Consider the following 27,271-nt stretch of genomic DNA (forward strand, 5'->3'; position numbering starts at 1 on the left):
TTACAATACAGAGGAAACAAGATGGTGTATGAGGGAGAGTTGCCAAAACAGTATGCAGTGTTACTTCAGGTCTCATGAGGAAAGTGGAAAGTGATCTTGAAGTCCATCTATTATAATTGCCACATTTGTAGCTGGCAGTTAAATAACTACTGAAAGAACTTTGCTAGCCAAGAAGAGATGTGTTTCTAGGTTGAATGTTACTCCATCATTTGAAAGTTCAAAGCCTATGTGGAAAGGGAGAACAAGCAGGTGTTGTCATGAGGTGTGAGGTGCTGTAACTTTAAAAGCTGTTGTTTGCTGCTGCTGGGTTTCTCTGTAAGCTCTTGTGTTTTGCCTTTTGGGTGTGGTAGGTGCCACAGTCGGTGTAGGACCTCTGTCATGGTATGGCCCAGCTTGGTCCTCAACAAATCCAGTAACCAGGTGCTTCTCTGAGTGCAGCCTCAGGGACACCTTCTCATCCTTCTATAGCGCACATGCAACGGGCATCTTCCTCCAGACACGTTTAGGGTCTTTTTATTCTGTCCAAGTCCTTTGGTCTAATGCAAATGGGCCTGTGTGTCAGGAGGATAAGGGAAGGGGTGCTGTGAAGTTATCACTGACAGTTTCCAGCTACAGCTGAGCAAGCTCTGTAAGCACATCAGCTGCCTTTCACTGTAACAGAATGCACTGCTGAAGCAGAGCCTTATGGAAGATCTGCATTGATTCATGAAGTGTTTGAATGCTACAAGTGTATTGGCAATGCATTTTGTATAAATACTATTAAATTAACGTGGCTCAATAAAATCCCTGCAGATTCTAGAGACAGTCATGCTCAACAAGTTGTTCTAAAGTATGGTAGATATCAGTAGAAAACTGTCAGTAACGTAAAAGGCGTTATTGCTCCTTAGTAACAGAAAACCTGCTAAAATTTCTACTTAAAATAAATATTTTCCAGTACTGTTGTTCTTTTATTTTTTTGTCTAAAATGCTGTAGATTTATGTAATGTGATAAAAAATTTAACTCATATTGCTTGAAACCATAGTTGGATGCATTACAGAGCCTAATTATCACTGAATGAGGGGAGCAGGAATTAAGTACTTTGCACTCCTAGAAAGTTATAGTTATGCATGTGTCATATATGTATGTTATAGAAGCACTGTCATTTAAAAAAAAAAGTCAGCAGTATTATCTGTACAGTTTTATCTATCAGTAAATACTGTTAGATGCTATACTTGGAGAGCATTTAAACAGCTTTTTGAAGGTAGCCCAACAGGCATAAATCTATAGCTTCTCTTTGAGACTTAGTAGGAGCTGGAAATTTACTTCTCTTAGGTCTTCTAAAAATCCTGGTTTTCATTTAAAAACCTCCCACAGTATGAAGCTCAGAGATATAGATTAGAAGGGTGAGAAGACAGGAAAGAAGAAGGAAATGTTTCCGGTCCTTCCCCCACTGCAATGGGACACTGAGAGTGTGGATAACCCTTATGCTTTGATTTGTTTCCACAGGACTGTGGCATTCCAGAGGTAGAGTTCTGCCCAGCTGCTGGTGGTACAGAGGGACTTCCTATCTGCATACAGGCTGCAGTTGCCAATTTAGAAGAACTGGATGTTGAGAAAAACCCTTATATATGTGTCAAATCAGGCGTGTGAGTACTGAACCTTTTTAATAGCATTTTGCCTGCAGATAGAGTGGTAACATCATGAGAGGAATGTCAGTCAGCAATAGGAATAATATTTGGGGGGTTTTTGCTACAAATCAGTTAGCACACACTAAATATTCCCAGCTTTACACTTCGTCATTGTGCTGTGTGGGCTCCTGGCAGAAGTTTTCTATAATTCCATCTCTGAGTAGCTTTATAAATAGAAGCAGCAGCTCAGCTATAATAAGCTTTTAGTTTATTGGAGAACAGATACTGTCTCCCTCATCACCCACCCTGTTATAACACTACGGCTGAATACCAGAAAATGAATGTTACATCATCCAGGCATTCCTCGAGTTATATCCTGGCTTTCTGGGGAGAGGTGATGCAATATGATGCAGGCCTCTTGGTAGCCCAGGATTTTCCTGTATTGAGCAGAATAGCCTGTTTCCTGGGTAAATGGCCAGTGCTTCAGAGTTCTTGAAGTTTGGGAATTCTGTGGCTCTTCTCATAAATCATTGCAGAATGATGTTGGCTGTTCTGTTAGTCTCAAGTCTGCCTTTCCTTGGAAGCCAAGCCTTCCTTTCACAATCTCAAAATATGCATGCAAAGCTTGGGGTAGTGAAGGCATTAAAAACAAAGTTTTGTCTTAGTTTTGATAGAACTTAATCTAGCTTTTAACTGCTTGTAATCTCTGTGTGTAATTTTAAGAAAGTAATTTTCTGTATAGCTTAATGCCTCTTCCTCCATTCCTCACACTGTGTCCAACTTCTATATTCAGCTTTCTTTCTAATTTCACAGTCTGAAGGAGTCTCAGCGTTTTTAATCTTCATGTTAAAATTATGATAGCCTGCCTTCCAAAGGAGTGTTGTAAATTATCGTATTTTCATAATTTACACTGAAAAAAATGAAAGATTGGCATTTGCCCTTTAATTCATAAAGTGCCATCTTAGGTAAAATTTGATCCAGGTCTCTCATTCTCAATCCATTGTTACATTGTGAGTGCAGAAAGCCAAACTGGCTTCTTAAAGTAAGTAAACAATTTGGTAATTTTCTGCTCTTTCATTCATGTTTAGCTTGAGGAAAAAATATCAGAGGTCTTTTTTGCATTGGTGTTGCCAGCGTGTTTAAATAGAGTATGGATTTGCTGTGCTGGCAGTATCTAAAACATGTTGTCTAGCTCTGAGTTCCAAAAGAAAAATAATTGTAATGAGGTCATTGTGTTTGTAATGTATCTGATGAGATTAATAAGCCCTTTATCCTTATTGTTATAGGTGGCTTGCTTATTCAGACATTAATTACAAGGGGGAGATGAAGGTTTTGGAAGTATGCAATTCACCATCTGAAATTCCTTCAGCAGATGTGAAATCTCTGCGTCCCTTAAAAATGGTGAGGAATTCACAGTTCCGCAATAGGATATGTCTTCTTTTTCTACAGTTGCTCCTCCAACAGTTTTGATCTAAAAATAAGTTCCGTTCTGAAATCTTTTCAGGGTTATTCCTTATCTGTGTAACAGTCCTCTCGCACCACAATGCCCTTGCAGTATTGCGATGGCGTGACATTTGCTCGTTCCAGGGCTTGCTGGGCTCCCACATCTGCCCAAGTAAGAGTACATAGTCAGAGGAAGCACCTAACCCACTAGGACATCTTCCTGGGAAACCGCTGTTGTCAGAGGAGAGATCAAATAAGGCAAAAATGAAAGACTAGTAATTGTATTACAAACACTAATTCATTAGCTATAAAAGCTCTTCAGAAGTTACTGATTTTCTTTTTTAAGAGTACAGTTAGTCTGCTGGAGATGGAAGACTCGATGAGGAGTTTATTGTTGAAAAATACCCAGTAGCGACCACACGTTGCACAAAAGTCTTGGGAGGTGCAGCTAACTGTTTTATTTTGATAGAGATCCTGTAGGTCTAAAGATGAAAGAGACATGGAGTGGTGTAATGCATAATGCTACTGTATACATAGCAAATGTACAGAAAGACAGTGTGTAAGTCGCAAAGGAATAAGACCTAACAGCTGTCTTTTTAGTTGCTCGTGGTAGAGAGGTGTCTTATTGCCCTACAGAACATCATTGGCTAACATTTCCAGAGCAAATGCATTTGTTGTATTTGCTGTTTTGACCATAGACACAAATATGTCAGTCTACATTTCCTGTCTGTTCTATAGTTTCTTAGTGTTTCATCATTTGTGCTTGAGAAGCTTGACATATGTACAATACAGCTTTAAAAGTTATATTTTAAAAACTGGTCAATGTGAATTACTTAAAAAAAAAAAAAAAGACAATATTTGCTTTAGAGTGCTAATAGACCACAAAAGAACATTTAAAAACTGCTTGCGCTTTTGCAAACTTGTCAATGCACTGATGTTTGTAGATCAGGTTTATTGTGCCCCTGGCCTTTATGAATTAGCACAATATTTAAACTAGATTTTACATGGCCAACACTGAAAATAGTGAATATAATTACAAAGTCTTCATGCTCTGATAGTACTGTACAATACATGTTAAAGCATAAATTTAAGTTTTGTATAAATACCTTTTTTTTTCCCCCCTCATCTTTTTAGGGTGGACTAAAGGTACAAATGCCAATGAATGTAAAGGTAAGCAGTGAGGACACTGAGAATAAAATGTGAGCATGCTGGAAAGATAAAATCTTCATTAAGGCCATTTTCATTTTGTTAGGTATGTGGTATTTAACATACCAAGTTTATTAAAAAAAAAAGGGTGTATATGGGCAAGGAGGAATGGGACAGGAATAGGACCCTTCCTTCCTATACCTGATCCCAGTACAAAAGTCACGAGTGAGGCTGTGACCTTTCTGTGATTTCAGGAGCAGAAAGCTAATCCAGGGCACCTTCTCTCTTTTTTCCTAGTTCTCCATAGGAATGCAAATGCTTTTGGTAAATTCTAATTATACAAATATATGCAGGACTCGGGAGGTTTTCTAATAAATATTGCAATAAATATTAGTGCTGTTAATAGCTGGTCTATGTGGTTTGGCAGATGAGGAACCCAGAGGGTATGTTAACTGCAGTAATTGAAATAACTTCAGCAAAGTACAGAGAAAGACCTCTTGTGTACTTTTGAGGGATCAAGCTCAGTGTGTCTAGCTGTTACTAGGTAGGATTCACAGCAGGCTAATATACACTGCCCAAGCATAGGATTACAGGTTAAATCCCAGTCATGTAGCTGCAGAGTGCATTTATGTATATAGAATTGTGTGAATAAGTATCTTTCTGTGGAAATATCTGCAAATAGCAAGACAAGCCTATCTAAATCCAGATGAGTCTCTTCAGCTTCTACAGCACTTGAGGATCAGAAAAGCTGAAGAATGCAACCCTGTATTTTCTTTATGTGATGGCTTGTTGGAGTTGTGGGGGAACAATTCTTCCACATACTGTACTAGTACACTCACCCAAACTTCAAATTACTTCTCAGGGCATACTCAAAGCACTGTTCAACATCATGTTTTCTAGATAATAATATATGAGAAAACTCACTTTGGAGGGTGGTCCAAAGAGTTTTCTGAAAACGTCAGTTCTGTCCCAGCTGTGTTTGGTAGCGAAGAGGAGTTTCAGGAAATTGGATCAATACGTGTAATTGGAGGAGTGTAAGTATGGTCCACTTTTATATTTATTTACTTTAATATAATAAAAAATAACTAAATGCTAAGAAGTGAAAACTGAGGGTTATTTAGAATCTCTCATGTTAAATACTTTTGAAAGAAAGGAATATATATTTCTCTTGTCAGTCATCAACCTTGGATAAAACCACCTCTCCATATGGCTTATCTATCTAAAGTAGTATAGGATGATAAGACTAAGTGTGTGATAAGTGTAAAGTCAATGGTTACCATTTGGATGCCAATAAACTAGGCCACTTAGTTCCTTAATGGCAGCATTCACACAGAGATCTAATTTATATTGCTTTATACTTCTGATCATCTTGACTTAATTTACTGAAATTACCTTAGGTAGGTGTGGTCAGTCTTCAATTTGACATTTTAACACCTCTGAAATCTAGAAACTGTTTTATTGCCCTAATGGTTTTCCTTTGCCACCTGTGATCTGTAATTAAGAACCCACCCTTATTGTCTGTTGCTGAGGCATCAGATTGTGTTGCCCTGCCCCTCTCTCTGTCATACACACAAGCGCAGAAAGGGCTGTGTAACACAGTTCTTAGGTGAACTGCTTCACAAGGTTCAGCTCCAGCTATTCTAGAGAGCTACCAGCCCCACACATTGTTCTGTCAGCCTCTCCTAAGGCTCAGCAGGATGAGACTGTTTAAAAGAATGCAGAATGGTTGCTTCTGACAAAGAGCTTCATAATAAAATGGTTTTCAGAGACTTTAATTTTTTTCTTAGAGGATTTCAATATTAATACTTCGATATAAAGATTCAGTAATGTACATCCTTTCGGGCTGTTGTCAGAATCTTGCAAGTACTAAATTAAAACTAAACTTAATTGTGCAAGGCCAGGTTGGATGGGGCCTTGAGCAGCCTCCTATAGTGGGAGATGGTTGAAACTGTATGATCTTTAAAGTCCCTCCCAAGCCAAACCATTCTATGATTCAATTAATCTGTTCATAAATACTTTATGTATTAGCTATCTGCTGAGAAGCCTCAAATTACTAAAAGTCATCCTTCTGTCTGTTGTGGTAGCTTTTATTTTTAATACTGTAGTGACTGAAACAGCTGAATTAATGTAAACCAAGTTATACTCAAAGTAAAGCTATCCCTGTGTGCCAAATTTCAATGCTAACAAAAATTTTTACAGCAGTTCTAATACTTGCAAGGGAGCTTTAATGAAGGAAATGCTCCCAAGAAAGAAATAAGCAAGGGGAAGCAGTTTTCCAAATTACGATCTGTTAGAGCTTTCAAAGTTGATGTGGAAATGCTTTCTTTTTACTGAGCCTTACCTATTTGTTCAAAATACTTTGAAAACTTGTCTTCCCTTAGTGCTAAAATATATTCCGTATACAGTATATTGTACATATTCAATTTGCTATTCATATGTATGCTCTTAGATAAGAGCAGGAGAAAACGTAAGCAGGTAGAATTTTGTTCTGCTTAAATCCATTAATTTTGTCACCAGCTCCAGCAAGAGTGGAATCTTCTCACTTATGAATACACTGAAGAGATCAACTGCTTGGTTTTTCTCATTAACAGTTGGTGGTTTAGAGTGTTTTGGCCACTAGATGCATACCAGCCTCTGTAGTATCAAATATTGGTATTGGCAGACTGAGAGGAGGTGCACAAATAAACTGTTGTTGGAGGAAGAATCACATGGTGAGATTTCGATCCGCACAGAACACTTTATGGGCTCCTGTTATGATTTCAGACAAGCATTGCTTTGTTTGTTTTCTGATGCTGGTTTTAGGGTTCTTAGGATGTTCTCTTCCCCTTTTTATTTGTTATGCAAAATCACATATGCAGCTGTTCTGCTTTTAGTTATTTGTCTTTCTTTTGTTGTGTGGCTGCTGTAGGTGGGTTGCCTACGATAAGGAACGCTACAAAGGCCATCAGTACTTGCTGGAGGAGGGAAATTATGAAGACAGACACTTATGGGGGGGAACTGACAGTATCCTGTCTTTCCGGTTCCTTCAAGCTGTAAGTAATTTTATGACTTTCACACAGATTATACACAGTTCTGTATGTAAAGAGGAAGGTTATTCTTCACTTATGGTATGGCTATCTTGATTTCAGTCATTCCATCTTGTGCCTAAGTTCACTCTCATTCTTTTCCTACTTGCTGAAATTTAGACTAGATTGTATACGTTGTAAAGTAGAAGCAGATTCTAAGTATCCTTTATAAAGTTTATACAAAGAACAGTATGGTGCAGAATTCCTTGTCCACCTGCCAGGTTTTCCAAATATCACACTTCTTCACTTCAAGCTGTTTGAATCTCTAGAACAGAATTTTCTTAAAAGTTAAACGTACATCAGTGTACAGTGTTGTTCTTTATTAAAATAAAAATAGCTTTTTAGCACAGCAGCTGTTGCAAGCCTTAAAACAGCATTACCCTCTGTGTCTGTGATTTTTGTGCCAGAAAATTTTGGCAGCAAAAATAATCATGGTAAAAAAAATCCCTGCTATTAAAACGTACTTAGTGGAAGCAAAGATGAAATAATAATAAAAACTATGTCACAGTCCAGTATTAGAAGTAAAGTTACTTTTTAGTGACGGGGAAACATGGGATTAGAACTTCTTTATGATTTCCTTTGGTTTGGGTTTTTTTTTTAATTTGTTTGAGTGTTGCGGGATTTTTTAGTATAATAGGAACTTATAGGCTTCATAGCTGCAGTGACTCCTTTTGAGAAGTAGATTGTTTACTCTGAGATTATTCAGTCTTGTATACTCAGATTACTCATCTCCACATCTGATATTCCTGACCAAAGAACTTCATGAAGTTTGAAGACAGGCATTTTGCTCAAACTCATTATCTCAACAGTCATTATTAAAAACACAAAAATATTTTTTTAAAAAATTAATGTGAAGCCAAAAAGGCCGTGCTTAAGTTTCCTATTTGTGGGTTTGACTTTTATGAAAGGTACATGGGAAAAGCTATATTTATAATCAGAATCTATCATGTAAGTTAAAATAAAGATAAGAGAATAGATGGAATTGAAGAAAAATTTCTCTAAATAATTTATTTTCAAGTTTCTAAGAAAAGCAGGCAGGAATTTTCTTAACTCCTCATTTTGGATGTGCACAATCCTATTCAATTGCTGACTACTCTTAGTTTTCCTTTCTTTTCAGTGTATACATAGGATACTTGAGTAACTTGAATTGATCTTTTTTAAAATCTTCCTCTTGGCAAAGGACATAATTACAAGCTTAAAATTGTGCACGTGCCTAGCAGGGATCACCTTCCACATACATTTAATTTGACTCATGCCTAGAACAGTCAGGATGCTCAAATGATTAACATTTTAAAAATATGTATCATTCGCACTCATAAATCATACAAATTGGCATATAAATATATATGATACATATATATAACGTATTAATATTGATAATAAAAGTGTAAGTAATACCTTTCCTCAAATTGCAGCATAACTAAATGGAATGAGGTAGTTGCCAATAAAATGACTAATGGCACTGGCATTTTGTTGTTCAGCTTGACCAACAGATTGACCGCCTCTCTCTGACGTGCGAGACATATGCCAGTGTTCGGGCTTGCCATATGCTTTCTTTGTGACTTTGTATGTGATACCTAAGGTCAGGATTTTTAAAACCATTTAGAACAAAACTTTTGTCTTTAAAAGGACAAGGGAAAAAATCCAAAACCAGTTCTGTCTGCCTAAGGCACCTTGTCACACAGCGATCGTATGAGATCTTCTCCATAATTTCAGAAATTCTATCAGGAGGAGTGTGGTAGAGCTTGCAACAGTCTCAGGCTCTGTGGGGATGTTCCTGGGTACCAGATTGTTATTGCTCTTCCCCAGAAATTCTGTTTTAGTCAGATGAGTTCAAGAGTGTCTGTAGAAGATTTAAGGATTTTGTGAAGTGTAGCTGAGTTGCATTATTCAGTTTAGGTAGTTTGTGGGTCTGAGCATTGACCCTGCTCCTTATACAAATGCTCTCATGTAGGAGCTGGTCCAGCTAAATGTCTGTGGGTTTTTTTAACTCAAGCATGGCACTTGTTGACCTTGACTCTGTTAGCTTTAAGGCCAGCCCAAGACCTGAAAACAATTCAGCCTGGGTCACACGGCATGAAGCTGAAGCTAATGAGCCCTGTGTACCTGAGTCAGCTCCAGGCAGTCAGATCAGATGTCTTTGTGCCGTGCTCCCAAAGCAGGGAGCGTGGTGCAGAAGCACGTAAAGGGCTCTGCAGAGAGCTGGGCTGGGTATGTTGTGCCTCATTAGCCTGTGTCAGTACCGGCTCTGTCGACGTGGCTTAGTGCTATGCAAAGCTATGCAGATGTTTCTGTGCTATGACGCTCAACGTGACAGGTTCCACCAGAGCTTATTAGCTCTAGGAAAATTCGTCTCGTGTTTCTGTGTGCATACCAGTGACTGCAGTAGAGCTGAGGCATGAATTTAATTTCCTGACAAATCAGAAAAGTTAGAGACCATGCACAGAAGGGGGTTTGCTTCAAGTCACCCCTCCCCAACTGCTGGTGAAGATGTACACACGTGTAGGCATGTTGAGAGGCCTTTCAGTTTTTGTCTGTCTTAAATATATCTGCTATAGTCACGAGCTCTAGTGTGGGAGGGACTACGCTTCTTGGAGTGGTTTGAAAGCAGAGATGAAAAGGACTTGTAGAGTTATATTTTCTAGCGTAGTCCCAACTCTGTTATCAGCATCTATAGTGGACACAGTCGAGTCAAATACAGGACTCATTCCTGAGGGCTGACAGCAGTTTATAATGTGTGCTGGTTTGGGGGACAGATGCATTTGGCTCTTCTCTGCAGTATCAAGTGAGAGAACCTATGAAGATGTCACGTTCGGGGAAAGAGCAAAGTTTCTGAGTCTCTTTTAGTGGAGTAGAGTTCGTTGCTTTTGGAGCTTCCCCACTAATGTCTTCAAGTCTAAAAATAAATTGCCTTGGTCTGAAAGTCTGGGTTTTTTAAGTATTTTCTCCTGTTGTTAATTGTAAGAGAGGCTGTAGTGGAAATTTAAGGAGAAAAAATGATGGCTGAATTTGAAACGTGTTTTAAATGTAATTATAATTATTGTATTTCAGTATTGTAAATTTAGTCAAAGAAATTATGTGCAGATTTGATCTAAATGAGTTTTCAGGAACTCTTACCAAGTCCTTGCTTTCTTTAGGACTGTTAAGGGTAGCTGCTTTTCATTTGCACTGAAACTGCTCTAGTATTGGGGGTTTTTTTTCCTAAAAAGTAGGGTTTTTTTTCCGAAAAAGTAGTCTGAAGCTGCAGTTGTTCGTGACTATTTTACCTGACCTGGCACTTTAATTTCTGAAGTAGTTATATCTTGCCAAATAAAAATGGAAGGAGATGGTTAACATAGTATGGAAACCAGTTTTACTACAGAATTTGTTCCATCACTTTTTAGTGTCCTGTAAACAAAGCAGAGAGGCTGAGCCACATCAAGTGTTAATTCTAAAATTTTTGTTACACATTATGATTGAATCCTGGACAAAGACATGGTGTCTAAAAGAAGCAGTTTGGTCAGGTTCACCTGACCAAATGATTTTGGCTGCATGTTTGGCCTGGCCTTAATTTCTGAGTGGTTTTGGATTGTTTTAAGTCTTTGTTTTCTCAGTGTAGCCTTCAGCATACTGTTCCGTGATTGGTAGCTTGTAAGTGCTAAGACAGCAAGTATTTAGTACAATAATTCCAGTGATGGTGTCCCCATGCAGCTTTGAATCTGCAGCTCCTGTATATGCTTGATAGCCTTTTCTATTGTTTGCAAGACTTACTTATTTTCAACTTCTAACAACATTGCTGGATATTTTAAAAACACTGAAACTGAATTGAGCTCATGCTTTTCGTTAAAAATTAAAGGAAGAAGGAACAAATGGATTGTTGGTTTCCACCTTCCCAAGCAGTGACCAACTGTGTGCTTAAATTGCCAAGTGGTTAAAATGTTGGAGATCTGAAACCCAAATAATCTGAAAAATAATTTGAACCTTCAGGTAATCTGAAGCTGTGCAAGTAATCTGGTCAAGCAACTATGCTAGCTGAAAGCATAAAGAAATGTCACAGAGGTATATAAGAGAGAACATGACAGTGTCATGTGGGATTTGTTTTATAATTATTAGTCGTACAACGAATGTATCCAAAAACAACAAGCACCTTGTGCTAGAAAGGTGATCTTGCCCAGTCTTTTTCTCTCAACGACCGTTGCCTTGTTGCTGGGAAGGGATGAGGAAGGACAGCTTGAAGTAAAAGACTATAATCATGGTAATGCTTGGAGTAGTCATTTGTAAAGCTGTTGGAAGATCAGTGCTAAATCCCCAACCCTTGTCTTTCCCACACGGGCATCTTTGCACTCTCAGTCATCCTAGATGAAAGGATTGTGCTCAGGAGCAGCGGGTTCTTCCTGTCTTCAGTGGGAACCACTGAAGGCCGTGTCAAATTACCATACTTCTAGCTGGGCACTTTGGTGCCAAAATATCCTGTAAAGATCCACACAAGGCACCTAGGCCCCTTCACTTCTTTATAATACACTGTCTTTCAGGCTGCAACTATTTTCCAAAATGTTTTATGTTGTGAAGTGTCACTGAGCTGTGGTACCTGTCTTCTAACTCCTGTGCTGCCCTCTAGGATTTCATAGAGTCATCAGTGGCACTTTTTCAGTCTGATGATGAAGATGGGAAAGCATTAGACATCATCAATGAAGAAATCCCTGATTTGGAGCTGGCTGGATTTGGCCCAGAGACGAAATCGATTCTTGTGAGAAGTGGAGTGTAAGTCTACTGAAATATGTGAATGGAAGTATTAAGTATTTTTGTGCACGATTCAGTTGGATACATCTTTTGACGCATGTGGAACGCGTGGTAAAATGTGGGGGAGAACAATGTCTCTTTTAGTTTCCTTAATAAATGGAAGGAAAAAAAAAATCATAGTTATCTCTATATCTCATGCTTACACCTTGACTTGCATCTGGGCATTCTTGTTACTACAGAAAACTTGTGATGTCCCTCCAGGCACATATTGTTTCATGGTACAGGAGTTTTGGCAGTAATACAGAAGGGGCATTTTAGGTATGTTAAGAACTGGGATACCTTTTGGGACAGGTGAAACCTGTACTGAAAAGATGGGCTGTGCCTTCTTTGTAATAAAGTTGGCCTGCTGGCACTGAAAATTAAAACAGGTTTTAGAGAATTACCTAAACTAAAAGCAGGGGGTTAAACCAATGAGTGTGGAAGAGTTCCTGGGTGAAGGTGATGGAGCCTACAGGGTGGACTTGGCTAGCTTTCGGTGTGCATATGTGAAGTCCAAGAGGAAAATCATCAGCACAATTGCAGTTAATAAAGAAGGCATAATAGATTAGACTATCTGTAATATCTGTTGAATTTCTGGAACTTTCTGCTAAAGTAGGCTGTGATAGCAGGTAGTAGCAGGAACTTTGGAAAAGCATTAGACAAATCAATGACGAACAGATTCATAAATAGATGCTAAAAGGACTAGGAAAGGAGATGCCCTGTAATATCCATAACAGTCCCAGGTGCTTGTGTCGTGAGAGAGGAATGCACCTCCAAAAGTGGCCAGCTTAGCAGCATCTCTAACCTCCATCTACTTCTGCCACAGCCAAAGAGCGTGTATGCAGGGTTAGGAACACCCTTGGTCTCACATAGTTGGGGATTTCTGGCTTCTTAAGTCACAACAGGGAAAGCGGAGTGGGAGAAGCTTGAACTGCCAAGCATTTCAAGCTTTTGCTTTATCTCATCCTATCAAGGCTTCCCTCATTTACTACTTTTTCTTCTCACACCATTTTCCTTAGAAACAGCTGGACAAGTTGGCAGAAAGCCATGTCTTGGGTGGGGGATGCTGAACAGTTAAAGATTCAGCTGAGAGAGGTTCAAAAACTTGTCAATTAAGTGTCTTTCCTCTGGGCTTCTAAGCAAGGCACCATTTCATGCTGCATGTATATTTGATAGAAAAGCAGAGGCCCAAAGCAGTGTCTTTGTCAGATTAGTGTTTGCAATCTAGAAGCAGAAAATCAAGTCTGTGTCAATTTTGCACCTCTCATTGGGTTTGATGTTACCCTGTCTGTCAGATGAGCTTATTAAGAAAACTCTAAATAAAATTGTTCTATTTAACTCGTTTGTATGTTCATCAAACTACACAGAAAAATGTGATGTTTTCGGTTTCATTTTTCTGTCATTCTCCAGGTGGGTCGCATATCAGCAGAAATATTTCTGTGGAGAACAATATGTATTGGAGAAAGGAAAATATAAATGTTTCTTTGACTGGGGAGGGTCCAGTAAAACTATCATGTCAATTCGACCTATTAAGTTGGTGAGTTACCAGAACTTGTTAAGGGGAAAACTTAAAAGAAATGAGACTTGTGGAGATCTGAAGGTTCAATAATGTTTTCATGTGGGCTATGCTGTTTAATCAGTTTGTCTGTTTACTTAGAAACAATGTAAAGACCCTTGTGGATGACATATAGTGAGTCTGCTCAGGTTGGGCACTCTGGATCTTTCTATATGTTGAGAAAATTGTCAGGAAAATTGAAACTTCTTTTTGGCAGACTGCTTTCATGGAAAGAATAACTTGGCCTGGAAAGATTAATTTGCCTTGAAACTTAGTATTTTATAATGCCTGATTGGTAATGGATGTGAAAATTCTTGAGAATTTATCTGACCCATATTGTTGTTACATAGCAGAGGTCTGGGTTTTTTTTTTTTCCCCCCTCCCTATTTTTATGCTGAAATATTTGTAGTACCTATAGTGAATAAAGATAGGAAATAGTTTTATTTTTTTATTAAATCCAGGGTACTGCAACTTGCTAGAATAGATGAGTGGCAGAACTTTCAAAATCCTAATGCAAAGCAAAGACAGTCCTCAGTAATGAGTATATAATAAATTATACTACTGCACTGGAAATGGGAAAAGAACAAACATATGACCTTATTTTGAATAGAAGATGTTGAAAGAGCTGTCCCAGTCGTCTGTGGCTTTTGTCTTTTTTTCAAGAAATAGGCTGAAAAATAAATACAGAGACATTTACATGGGGTCTGATCCACATTATGTGAACTAATTAATGCTGATGTAAGTTCTCTGTGTGGAGAGGGACTGAATAGTCAGGCAGGTAGTTGTGAGCCAAGAGCATGGAAACTGTGGTTTTTTCTGCTCTTGACTTCATGATTAACAAATTTCAGGAATGTGACATGACTTCTAGGAAAAGAATTGTAGTTAGTTTTACTTATTTATATGTGTATATATCTATATTTATCATTGCAGGAACCGCTTGGAACAAATGAGCCTCCGCATTGGGTATGTTGACGTTGTTTAACTGTCTCTAGTACTAAACTACCTTTAATAATTAGATACAGGTAATGTTGAACATCTTGTTTTATTCCTTCAGATGATATCTCAGTATTATCATCTTCATACAACAGAACATTGACAGAAGAAACTAGTAAATGAGTAGAGGTTAAGCTTGCTAATTTTTTACTCTTTGCTGTACTCCAGATCATACCTTGTAGTATTCTGTCTGTAGAAATGCAAGCAGTTCAGTAGGTTTTGAGTGATCTTAGGTCTCTAGCTATTTTCATCTTCGTTCCTTCTTGTTTCTGGAAACTGTCACATGCGTTTATCCTTCTCTTTGCAGCATATATTCTTTCCATTGTTTTGCATTATATCTGGTTTGTCACTATCTTGTTGGTGTATGAGGTGAAGAATTAGGTATAAACTGCAGAAAATTGAACTGCACTCTTCAAACCTGCAGATGCATCTACAAGGGAGGTTGGGTTTTAAGTCTTAGCTGCTGGTTGCTCTGCTTTTCATAGTCTCCCAATCATGTATAGCTGCTCTTCTAAGAGCAGGTACTAACTTGCTCCTTGCTTCCCTTTTCATCACAGTAACACGGGGCCTTAACCGAACATATCCTGATTACAGCAAAGCTGTGATAAATTTCTTCTGTGATACGTTCTGTTTCCCTGGAAGTCCTGTCTGACTTGATGTCAAATTAGAGAAAGCAGTCCCTATAATTCAGTTTTAGCCTCAAGTACATGGTAGCTTAGGGTTTTGCACTTTTGGTCAATATCTTACAAGGTTATGTTCCATTAATTTACCTTTTAAAACCAAAAAAACATTGATTTATCTTTTACAAACAAAACTCTCTCTAACTGCTTGTGCTCATCACCAAGGATGGTCTGTGTCTCTTGTAATGTTCTGTCACAACAGGGCTCTCCTCCCTTCATGTATTAGTTGCTTGATTACTTTTTTCCTGTCCTAGAATATGCTACTAGCAAGGGTGATGACGAGAGTGGTTATACTGCTTTTTCTGTGACATGCTCATAATTAAGAAAATTTGGAAAAATTTATTTTAAGAAACATTACGTTTTTTCATACAAAGAGACTTTAGAGTTCAGAAAACTGAAGTATTTTGTCATCTGGACACAATTTTGCTCTTTTTTGCTTGGATGGGTATAATAGTTGTAAGCACATGGGAAATACTTACATTGTGTTATTTAGCAGGTTGACCACACCCTTCTTTTTCTCCAAGTATTCTAGTTCTACAATTTTATTATTAAGCCAGGAGTACAGGAAATGCTTCCTCTTTGAAGACATAATTGGTGTATTATTTTAAGTCTTAAACACCGATTTCCTGCCAGACCTATTCATAAGGCAGTTTGCAGACGAATCCAAATTCTTGCAAGTACATTCACAGTAAGGCCTTGCTAAATGATACCAGATAAAATAACCAACTCAGAGGAAAGCAATGGGATCCAAACAGTTGAAGAAACTTTCTTCTCCATCTTCAACTCTTCTACTTTTTCTGAATCTTCCAAAAACTGTTCTTTGAGTGATTTAATCCAGTTTTGCAGACCTTTAAGATCAATTCAAACCTTTGAAGTTTCAATAAATTATGCTTTACAGTGGTTTTATTTCCAGTGATAAGTGCAAAAAAAAAAAGGAAAAATAATCTCTGTGTGTGCATATGCAGTATCACCTTTAAATTCTGACATGCACTACATTGAGGTTTGCCTTTTTTGTTCTCTGATAGGAGTCTTAGCGCCGCTTTTAAAAAATGCTACTCTGACTTGCTGCGGTCCTGACGTTCAGAGGATTCTGCCCTAAAGTTATATAAGGAAGAACATGATTCATATTAGAAACATAGAATTGTTATGGTTGGGAAAGACTTCTAAGATCATCAAGTCCAACTGTCAACAGAACACCAACATGCTTACAATAAAATTATTACAAAATATTGGTACACTTTGTTTAGGAGGGGAAATATTTTGAGTAAGCTTTTTTGGGAAAACATTAAATTACTTAGGATAAGTAAAGGACAATCTTCTGGGTAAATGTAAAATATTCACCATTCAAAGTAAAATAAATTTTCTATGTGTGCAGCAGTCTTTTAGTTTGGAACCTAAAAGCGTGGTGCAAATGAGCTGGCAAGTTGTTAAGCGTTCTAATGTTTGATCCTTAGATAAGCCCTATACCAGTTATTTTGAATGGTTATGCATTCTCTCACCTTTAGTAAACGTATGCCCAAGCTAAGGGAATTGTTTTCACTGTCTGCAAGAGTGTGTCATCTTTTCACTTCTGTTTTTAGTTGCTTGTCAGAAATTGAAAAGCAAGTACACTTTCTAAAATCTCTCAGTAACTTCCCTGACCTCTTCCTCCTGCCAGGCTCCCTAATAAAAAAGACATATAATAATGCCTGAAATCACCGACTCTAAACAGCCATTTATTTTATTTATTAGAACTTAGTTTTGCCCAGCAAGAACAAAGCCTTTTTCAATAGCAGCTGACTTGTACAGATGATTAGGAAGTGAAGATAATTCATGTGTTAACTTGTATTTGTATTGTAACATATTGTTCGTTGACATTTTAGGAAGTGAAACCTCTTATAGTAATGTCAAACTCTGACAAAGTAGAGAGGGGTTTAGGTTGAGACTTAATTCGAGGTATGCAGTGTTTTCACTGAGGAATCAATACTTCGTCCCAGCTTTTGTCAAATTAAGACCACCATTCATTATTAGATATATCCTGTATAAAAATGAGTTACAGGTCTTTTTGAAAAGCCTTGCATAGCATCTAGCCTATGAAAGAAAGACTTTGTGTGTGTGTGTGTATTCATTTATAAAGAGCTTTGTGATAAGTGGGTAGAAAATACTGTGTAATTACAGTTTAAATAGATGGTTTGTGATGTAGCAGTGTAATTACATTTACGGAAAAATCAGTTACACTTTATTGATTATATTGTAGCTTATTTGTGTTCTCCAGTTTGCAGTTACAGCGTGCAAGGCAAGTTTAAGCCTGCCTTGTTCTTTCTATCAGGAAATATATTCATTTCTTCTAAAAACACAGGCTGACCTTTTCCATAAAATCATTTGCTGATACTCGTGTTTGGCCTTCTCGCTCAGTTCTGGCAAAAGCATTTGATTTCTTTTCTTTGGCAGGAAGCTAGGCCAATTTGAGGCATGAAGGGGGAAGTAGCTTTTGCAACAGCCATCATGTTTTAGTTCCATTACAGAATATGAGCTGTTCTCTTGATACAGTTGAATTTTTCATTCTTTTCCAGCCTCTCTTTTGAGCTTTAAAATGAATTTCACTTCAGTTACATAGAGGCTGCCCAAGGGTACAGAATTCTAGGTGACTTTGCTATAGATCATAGGCTATATCAGACTGCTTTTTTTCCTTTTTATCTTTTACTGCAACACTTTCAACCTTATTGCTTTTTCAGGGTGAATTGACCACATCTTTCTGTTGGGGTATGATTCAGTGTGGCTCCAAGTTCTTTGCTGTGACATCTAAGAAACAGCATAGCTGAACATCAAAAGTTCATGGTGCATCTACCAGGCTGTACCCAGTTACCCCAGAAATTCTGCTAGTTCTTCTGTGAGAAACTGTAATCATTGTGATCATAGGAGATTTCAAGGCACTTTGTCAAGAGTAGCCCTGTATCTTTTGGCCAATGCTTTCCCATCTGGTTTTGAACACTGGATTGCTGAGTTGTAGCAAGAGTTAGCTGCAGTTCAGGGGTACTTTGGGTGGAAGATAACATCTTCAGTCCTACCTTTCTCTTGTTCTCAGGGCCCTCTCCTGCTGCAGGTGAACTTATGCTTGACGCCACTGCCTCTGCATCACTAGGAAGCATCCTGTACTGGGCCCAGAGATGATAAAACACTTTGTCTTTCTAAAAATGAAACAACTGTAGAAGTGTAAAAGATTCCTTAAATGGGAATTAATAGTATTTATTGTATCTTTGTGAATTGAATGGACACTTCTCTAAGAGCACAGCTATCTCTGTTAACATTAATGATAATATGTTCATTTTCTTTCTGGTTATTGGTTTTGTTTTGTTTTGTTCTTGTAGCTCAAAGCTTTCAGTAATGCACATTTCCAAGGAACATGTATAGATTTCACAGCAGAAGTTTCTGATTTTACATCATTCATACCATGTTCTTTTAAGGTTCTTCGGGGATGGTAAGTTTGTTGTTTTACATGCAACCATTTTAAGTAATATGAAATTTTTTTTAAATGTTGCCCAATTTCTGACAGCTGAAAATGCATAACACATGCCCATCATATTCCATCATGTCTTAGACCCTTTGTCTTGCAGCACATCTCAGTAACTGTCGTCCTGTCATTGGTTCGGGTAGTAGTTCACACAGTTACTGGTGATACTTCTTCCTAACTCCAGTTAGAATTTATTCCAGATTTTGAGAACTTGGTACAGTAGAAGTGTCTGCATTCCACTAGCACCATTTGACTCTGGAGCGGAGATTTCTGTACCGCATGATTTGATTTTGCTGCTTTGGTTGCTTTGTCACGTAGCCTTTCAAGTCACCTTATTTTTAAGCTTAACAAGAACAAACATTTTTTATTCCTTGTTTCCTTGGCAAATATTAAATCTGGAAAAAAAACTTACTGTTAATAAGCAGCTAGAGCAGCTAATCTTTTTTGTTACATTATTCTTGCAGTTGGCTCCTGTGTTACCAAGGGGAAATCACTGACAATCACTGTGTGCTGGAAGAAGGCCTCTATGTTGACCTCAGTTCCTGTGGCTGCCCAACTGCTACAATCAAATCCCTCAAGCCTATTCAATATGTAAGGACTTATTGAAAAAAATAATAACAATGTTTTGGAACTCTTTTCCTAGTCAGATGTCTGAAGCAAGTGCTTGCACTAAACACTCCCACACAGGGAAAAGAGAGGAGTTTGTTTTCTTGGCTTATGGAATTTTTTGGTTTAGGAATGAGCCAGGCTATGTGCATGCATGCATGTGGTCACTTGTAGGTGCACGCTCTTGGGTGTTCTTGGCTGAAAGTTGCTCATTTGTATGAGTTGCACTAGTTGGCATTTTTCTGACTGGTCTTTAAAATACAGCCAGCAAGCTTAGTATGCAGTGAGACGTTGATTTTGTCATGCTGTCTACGCATACAGGACTTCTTGTATTTGTCCTCCAGCCAAGGTTCAGTCTTAAGGCAGAGTACGCAGAGAAGATGAAAATTGAAATTACAAGATAGCATTTACTTGCCATAATATGTTTAATTTACTAACTATTTTACAGAAACATAAAAAAGGTTTTCACATCTTAACAGCATCTCAAATCGTGGGTCAATAAAGTGATATAATATATCATGCGTGTGGCCTGTGAGCTGTGTATGACACATCAGATAGTCTAGTCCAAAGCTCATGTGGCCAACCTTTCTCTTGGTGACTCCTGAGATGCAGGCCAAGTACTTATTACACATACATACAGTCTTCATGTGACCTTCAGGTCACGTTGGTTGTACTATCTATGCAGACAACTTGCACGCAGGTGACCTATTGTAGCAGTAAGGTGAGATACGATGTCTTCTATGGTCAGGAGGTTGGATAGGAATGCATTGTACTATCAGTACGAGATAGATACAGCTTTTTTGATCCCACTGTAATCCTGCACACAGAATATATGCCTCTGGAGTCTTGCTGTCATGTCTGTTCCTTTGTTTCATAGCTTGGTGTGCTCCTGTGCAAAGCCATAAGAGATTAGCTGGCTGTAACACTGTTGGTAAAAGAGAAACAAGTGGCTGCTCTGCCCACTCCTCTCTAGCACTGACCAGTTTTGCTAAAACCCTTCCTTCTTCCCTGATCATAGAACACAAACTCGGTCTATGTGATATGTGCCCTTAAAAGTAACTCTTACAAAACTGGACTTTATACATTTCTCAATGCATTTTTTTTCAAGTATTAAAGTCCTTTTTTCTATTTGTGAACAGATTTTAAAACAAACAAACAAACAAGAAGACAAAGGCCCAGAGACCAAAATCCATGGGCATGGTGGGAAAGTTGCACAACTTGAGTTTGAGAGCCGGTGATCTTTTCACTGAGTTACATAGATACAGTGACTTCTGTGGAGTTAGACTTTCCCACCTGCTGAGAGCCTGGTTTTCAGATTAAAAATCTTTTCACATTAGGCCTCTGCACTCAGCTCTGCTAAATCAGAGAGAAGTTTTGACATGAATTGGTGGGTCTCATCCAAATCATAGAATCTTAGAACCACCAGGTTGGAAGAGACCATCGAGTCCAACCATTCCCCCAGCCTGTAATCTCACAGGGAAGTAACTTTGCAGTTTGGCATAGTAGGGAGCTACTGGCAGCCCTTTATTACTGAGGGCCAGGCCATGGGAGAAGTATTTGGCAGGCTGCGTGTGGGAAGCTTACACACATCTTCCTGTAAGAGGCTTGCACCTCTTAGTTCAGTTCCTCTCTTGCCTATATGAGCCCATTTATTTCACAAAATCAAGGCACTAAACAGCAGAAAATGCTATTGAACCACACCTGCTTTACAAATAGAAATGCCCTCATCAGCCCTACTGCATTGTGTATGCTAATCACACAGGGGAGTGCTCAGAGGCATTGTGTAGTACAGATGTGATGTTGAGCACGCAGCAGTAGGCTTGGTCAGTGGTCAGAAACAGCCGTAGTTAATTCTGTGCATTGTCTGCAATGCACTGTTCTTGGAACAGAGCCCTTTTTATTACGAGATATTTTTGTTAGCTCATTCAAGAGAGCAGCAAGCGTATTCCCAGTGGAATTGTTGTATAGCTTTACTGAATTAATTTGTGACATTGGGAACCCCTTCCATTGTTTAGCTTTAAATACCAGCCCAATTTCAGACCTGAGGTGTCTCAATAGCTCATGTGTAAGGGAGAAAGTTTAACCCCAACACCAAGCCTTGAATGTGCATTGTTTCCTTCTCCCCTTTAAGTGAGATGTATTTGCTGCAGGTGTAACTGTTGGAAGGACTCTCATGTCTAGGGGAAGAGCAGTGTATCGCTTCGCTGTGTGAGGTTTCTGCATCCCAGATGTTGGCTAGAAGCAGTGGCCCATGTGTGGCACTGACAGAGGATAAAATAACCATGCTTTTAGTAGTACAAAGGACTCATGAAGCTATCTCTGTATCAGCCTTAGAACAGTCCGTGTACAATGACTGTAGATGTGGTCCAGCTGTTTATTTTAAAAGCAGATTGTTTCAACCATCCCTTTAGGATGGAAGAACAAATCTGCTGTGGCAAATGGGGACATGCAGTCTGGGTATTCCCTTTCTAATTTGCAAGACTGTAATGGTTATGAACTAACTATATGTTACCTTGATACAGGTGAGAGAAGCCCCAACTCTGGGCCATTATCTGCAGGATGGATGTAAGAATACAGATGCTTTGTGTGGGATTGGCTCCAAAGTAACTGTGAAACAATAGGAGTCAGCACAGGCCACCAACATCTGCGGGGTGTGCAGCTTGTCTGGGCATCCCCACCAGTTTCTGCGTTTGACCCTTTATCAAGATGCCCTTTCTGTTCCTACCTCTTATGGCAACTAAAAAACTAAAAGGAACATCTATCAGTGTTTCTGCTTTTGCACGTAGCAATACCTTCTGTGTAACTTTTTGAGTTTTCACTTAAGATCTGTAAAAGTTTTGAGGGGCTTTTTGGATGTTGTCAGCTGCCATGAAATTTCTGGGCTCTCTGTTTTGGAAGGAGAATTTGAGGATTGAAGTTATGTATTTGTAGTATCCTTCATGTCGTGGGTGTGCTTTTGTGACCTGATGGAAGGAGGGGTGGGGCGGCAGTGGGATTTTTGTGGCCGAGTAAGATAACACCAGCACCTTAATCTATGTGAAACAGCTAAGAACTTCTGCAAAGCCTTGACTGATTATTTTGAAAGTAGATCAGCCAGTTGAAGATCAGGAAAGGATTTGAAGGAATAGCTCATTCTCTGGAAAATACAGCTTTGATGCAAACAGAAATGTTTGCAAACAAATATATTTCCAGACAAATGTAGCAAATGTCCTAAATGAAAAAATAAGGAGCTTTTGGGTTTTAGGAAAGTAAAGTTTTGAGAGTTTAGTTTTAAATATTGCCAGAAGTATAGTTTGCTTGTTTAAGAGCCTAATTACATAACAAAATGAAAAATCTCATTCTAAGTCACTGAGTTGGCCCAATTAAAATGGAAAAAATCCAAAGCTTTCAGAACAACGCCAAATGAATTTGGATAAATAAACAGGCTCAGACAAGTGATGGTCCGATTTCTTCGCTGTAATGACAGTATTTTAGGTTGGCTAGCTTTTGTTCTGACCTTTAGCTCGTGGAGGGATGTTTTATGTTTTCCTTTCTGAAAAGTGAAGCTGTCGTCATTCCAGGATGGTATGGTACCCCACCTCCTCCACACACACACGCTCCCCCCGTTCCTCAAGAAATTTGAATTAACACAGTTCCACTTCGTTTATTTCCTCATTTATTATATGTTGGTGTTGTAGAGGAATTCAGCACATCTTTGTAACCTCCTCCACTGTTTGTTGGGAAGTGGCGAAGCAGAATTTAGGTAGGTTTGTAAGGAAAGCGAGGAAAATGTTCCCTTATTCCCAGGAATCTCTTTTTCACCTTGGCTTACTCTCTGAGGGGTATAATACTCAAACTAAATCTTTAGGAGAATCTGCCTGTATTTTTTCCATGCTGTTCCATTTTGCTCAAATTCATACTGGACTGGTGTGTACTTCTGAGAACATTTAGGAGAACCTGGAGTTTAATGAGAGGATACAAAGCAGGAACAAAGCATGTCTGTACCTTGATAATGAGAAAGTAATGCCCTTTGTTTTCGGTATTCTGGAAAGAAAAATAGTGTTGCGGTATCCATGTATTAATCTAGATTGCGTATTGAATAGCAACGTGTTACATGGCCTCTTCCTTTCCAAAAAGGGGAATGCTTCCAAAAGACCAGTGAATCTTCTACATATACTATTCATAAGTAAGGAAAATATCCTAGAAAGTGTATCTTACAAGAACGTATTTCTTGAAGTGAGCAGGCAGTTACACACTTAACATTTGAAGGGTACACATCTATTTAGTAGTGGCGGGAACACTGGAACTAGCGTAACTTGCTTCTCATCATCTCCTTTCATCTAAAATTCCCAAAGCACTCTTTTAAGAAATGCTAGTTGATGAAATTTGCTGGATTTGTTCTTAATAGCCACTCTGCAGGCAGGCAGAAGCTTAGCACAGGTTAAGGGTTACTGCATTTGCTGCACCACTGCAGGTATCTGTGTCTGGGTCAGCAAGGACTTGCCTTTTGCTGTGCCCTGAATTCATGAAAAGGAGACCGTGGACCACTCGCCTGGTGGCAAGAGAGTAGGTGAAGTCAGCTGGGCCATTTATAGGGCCATGGTTGCTTCTTAGGTCTTTCACGCAGCGTTAGTTGCTTGAAGAGGTTAATCTTTTGGGATAGAAACCCTTACAGGATGTTCTTACAAAGGGGAATTCAGTTCTAATACTGTCTTTTCTGAGGCTTGTTGTTTTGTTAAACTGCCTTTAATATTTGGCTTGATTAACATGGACAAGATTATCCAGGGCTGTTGCAGTAAGCAATTAGCTTTTCTTCTAAAATGTTAACTTCAGCCCTAAAGTTAAAACAGTCTCATAGTTCCTGAAAACAAAAATGAGATCTGTGTTGTAGGTTGCGCAAAACCTTTTTTGTTTTTCCTTTTCTTTTGAAGCATTCCTTATTCTTTCTCTGCTCGATTGTGATAGCTCCTGTATTTTTAGATTGATTATCTTTTCTAAGTTAAATACAGGTATTAACTAATCACCCCAGCATTCCTGTGAAGCAAATAATGAAATCAGATACAGAAACTAATCAGTGCTTACAAGGGTCAGGCAATGACTCATTTGGTGTAGCTGGGACTGGACCGTGGGCGTTACTGTCTTCCAGCACCGTGTTCCTCTCCCTTGGCCAGGCTTTCTTCCCACACTGAAGGGAGTAGCCAGGCAAGCACAGCTTCAGTAAAGGCAGTTGTAAATTATGAGTTAGCCAAGACTGAAGAGTAAAGATTTTTTTTCAAGGATGTTGTAATACAGCTGTGGAGTCTCAGCCAGTTAAGGTTCTGGTGAATGCTGTTTGCACAGCAACAGGTCAGCAGGGATGCAAAGTGGGGAAATGTACCAAGCCTTGCCATGACCGGGATGCAGTCACGCTTTAGTCTGGCCCCATGGGGTTTGTTTTTTGGCTTCATTAGGCTTTCCCATCAAAGTTTGCAAAATCTTAAGTTTGCAATAAAAAAGCTGCAAGGAAAAAAAAATGTATTGGGGTGAGCCCTTCTCAAAAGGGCCTTTTAGTAAGAATTTTCACAACATTCATGATAAAAACTTATCCGTATGTTATCCATAGCTATAAAATATACTTGTTCAGATTATAAGCATGTATGCAAATCTGTTTTCAGTTGCAGCACCTTTTGTGGTGCAAAGATGATCAGAGGGCTGGAGCACCTCCCCTAAGAGGACAGGCTGAGAGAGTTGGGGTTGTTCAGCCCAGGGAAGAGAAGGCTCCGGGAAGACCTTATAGCAGCCTTCCAGTGCTTAAAGAGGGCTACAGGAAAGTGGGAAAGGGATCTTTATCAGGGAGCGTAGGGACAGGGTGAGGGGGAGTGGTTTTAAGCTGAAAGAGGGAAGATTTAGATTAGACATTAGGAAGAAATTTTTTCCTGTGAGGGTGGTGAGGCACTGGAACAGGTTGCCCGGGGAAGTCGCAGATGCCCCATTGCCCCATCCCTGGAGGTGTTCAAGGCCAGATCAGAACCTGATCTAGTAGGAGGTGTCTCTGCCCATGGCAGGAAGGGGGGGGGGTTGGAACTGGATGATCTTTAAGGTCCTTTTTGACCCAAACCGTTCTATTATTGTCTCCATTAATGAAACTTTGAAGTCATTGAGGGGAAAGTCTTAGCTGAGTTGAACTGTGCTTGAGATTTTTAGGCTGTTGATTTCTGTGGCTTACCATTCATCCTCTGAAATCACACCGTGGGGAGGGAAAAAAAAGGTGTGTCATTTTCATGGCATCACATGCTGTATTAGCCATAGGCTACCACACCTGTTAAGTAAAGGCTATCACTGTTCACAGGGCTGCAGTGCTATGTAAATATGGCTTTCCTTAATCACCAGCCTCTTGAATACATCTCTTCAAGTTTCTCCCTGGACACTGGCATTAAAAAGCAGGAGAAGCAAAACTTCTTGAACATATATTGTTGCTCATTTAAGCAAGGCCATTAGTTACTTAACACAGGAAGATCAGGTTAAGTAGTTCTTTGGTACTTTGGGGAAAGCTTGCCAACTGCAAGGATGACAAAGGATGGCATTTCAGGTATTTTCCTTGAAATAACTATGGAAGGAAGCTAAGGCAATCCTTACAGACACAGCAATGAATTGTCAGCCAAAATCAGGGCCTGGGGTCCACTTAAAGCAACACTACAATCTGAGGTTGCCCCCTCTCTGTATTCTTTGCCCAATTGCCCTTCCTCTGGCTCTCAGAGAGCCTTGGTGCTTCCCTGGGCCTTGGTGAAAAAAGCTGATCCTGTCAGTCTCACACATTTTGATAGGAATGGTTGGACTCGATGATCCGGTGGGTCTCTTCCAACCTGGTTATTCTATGATTCTATGTATCAGTGATGACTCTTTGCCCTAAAAATGGGTGAAAAGGCACCTTAGAATTCTGCAAAGAGAGGTGGGAACAAGATGCCTCTGTAGAAAGTGTAACCACGCGGCCTCAAAATCTTGGTTTTTACTGTTGGTAGTTTCCACGAAGCTATGAGAACAAAAATCAGAGAAAAAAGCCTGAGCAAGTCACTGCTCCCAGCTGTTGCTGTAGAATGGTATATATAAAGTGAGTAATCAGCTCATTATTCTATATATGGTTATGGAAATATGAGAGCTTCAGTGCTTGAGACAGCAACATGTTATTTCTGTGCTTCACATCTGTGTGAAGATCAGTGAAGTTCTTCTGAGGTCTTATTGGAAAGGTAGTATCGGTCCTCATGATTGGTTGTATATGTGTGTGTCAGATGCAAAGTGTGCTGTGTGCAAGCAGGCTGGGACACTGAGCAACTGGAGCCTTTCTGGGGCGCTTAATGGGTCTCAACCATACTAGTACTTCACTAATTTGTTGTTCTGATTCCTGGTGTATAAATGGATATATTGGATCAGATGACTTGTCCATCTAGTGCAGCATCCCTGTCTCTCTGTGTATTGGATATTACAACAGAAAGATAAGCTTTAGGCTTTGGTAACAATGTCTAACACCAAGGATGCCAAATAGCGTTTCCTATGCTTACTAACGCACTTGTGAAAATTTTCCCTGTTGGACCTGTTCTGGATGTGGCTTCTGGTCTCCTCTCAGGTGAAAGCCAGTGCCAAGGCAGTAGGCTCTTGCAAACTGGAGTGCGACGATACTGTCTTGCTGAGCAAAGCAACCTGAGAAATAGCTGCCTGTACTAGATCTGCTAGTCTAGATTTCAGAGTAAGCCTTTAGATGCATGCTGTAAATTTGATCCACTTCATCCAAAAGAAGGCAGATGGGAAGAACTGACATTCCAAAATAATAACATTATGGGTTTTAATCTCTGTCTGGTTTGTAACATTAGGGTTTTTTTATAGGAGCACAGTGGACTCTGAACAGGTGGATGATCCCAGGTTCTTCTTTAAAATGTCTCAGCAAACTCCCTGTCCGGGAGCTGCATGTGCCACA

The 27,271-nt window shown here is 39.2% G+C and overlaps 1 protein-coding gene across 1 annotated transcript in view; it reads left to right on the forward strand.

The window, feature by feature from the left end:
- CRYBG3 (crystallin beta-gamma domain containing 3) overlaps window positions 1–27,271 on the forward strand; it is an 87,193-nt gene that overhangs the window by 51,236 nt on the left and 8,686 nt on the right. Inside the window, exons 8-17 of the mRNA XM_069869396.1 lie at window positions 1,487–1,626; window positions 2,895–3,009; window positions 4,186–4,221; window positions 5,098–5,231; window positions 7,106–7,229; window positions 11,860–12,002; window positions 13,431–13,557; window positions 14,506–14,538; window positions 18,596–18,705; window positions 19,203–19,329. Coding sequence (XP_069725497.1) covers window positions 1,487–1,626; window positions 2,895–3,009; window positions 4,186–4,221; window positions 5,098–5,231; window positions 7,106–7,229; window positions 11,860–12,002; window positions 13,431–13,557; window positions 14,506–14,538; window positions 18,596–18,705; window positions 19,203–19,329 — 1,089 coding nt within the window. The remainder of the gene's footprint in view (window positions 1–1,486; window positions 1,627–2,894; window positions 3,010–4,185; window positions 4,222–5,097; window positions 5,232–7,105; window positions 7,230–11,859; window positions 12,003–13,430; window positions 13,558–14,505; window positions 14,539–18,595; window positions 18,706–19,202; window positions 19,330–27,271) is intronic.

Source organism: Phaenicophaeus curvirostris, chromosome 1 (genome assembly GCF_032191515.1).
Source record: "Phaenicophaeus curvirostris isolate KB17595 chromosome 1, BPBGC_Pcur_1.0, whole genome shotgun sequence".
NCBI classification, from domain to species: domain Eukaryota; kingdom Metazoa; phylum Chordata; class Aves; order Cuculiformes; family Cuculidae; genus Phaenicophaeus; species Phaenicophaeus curvirostris.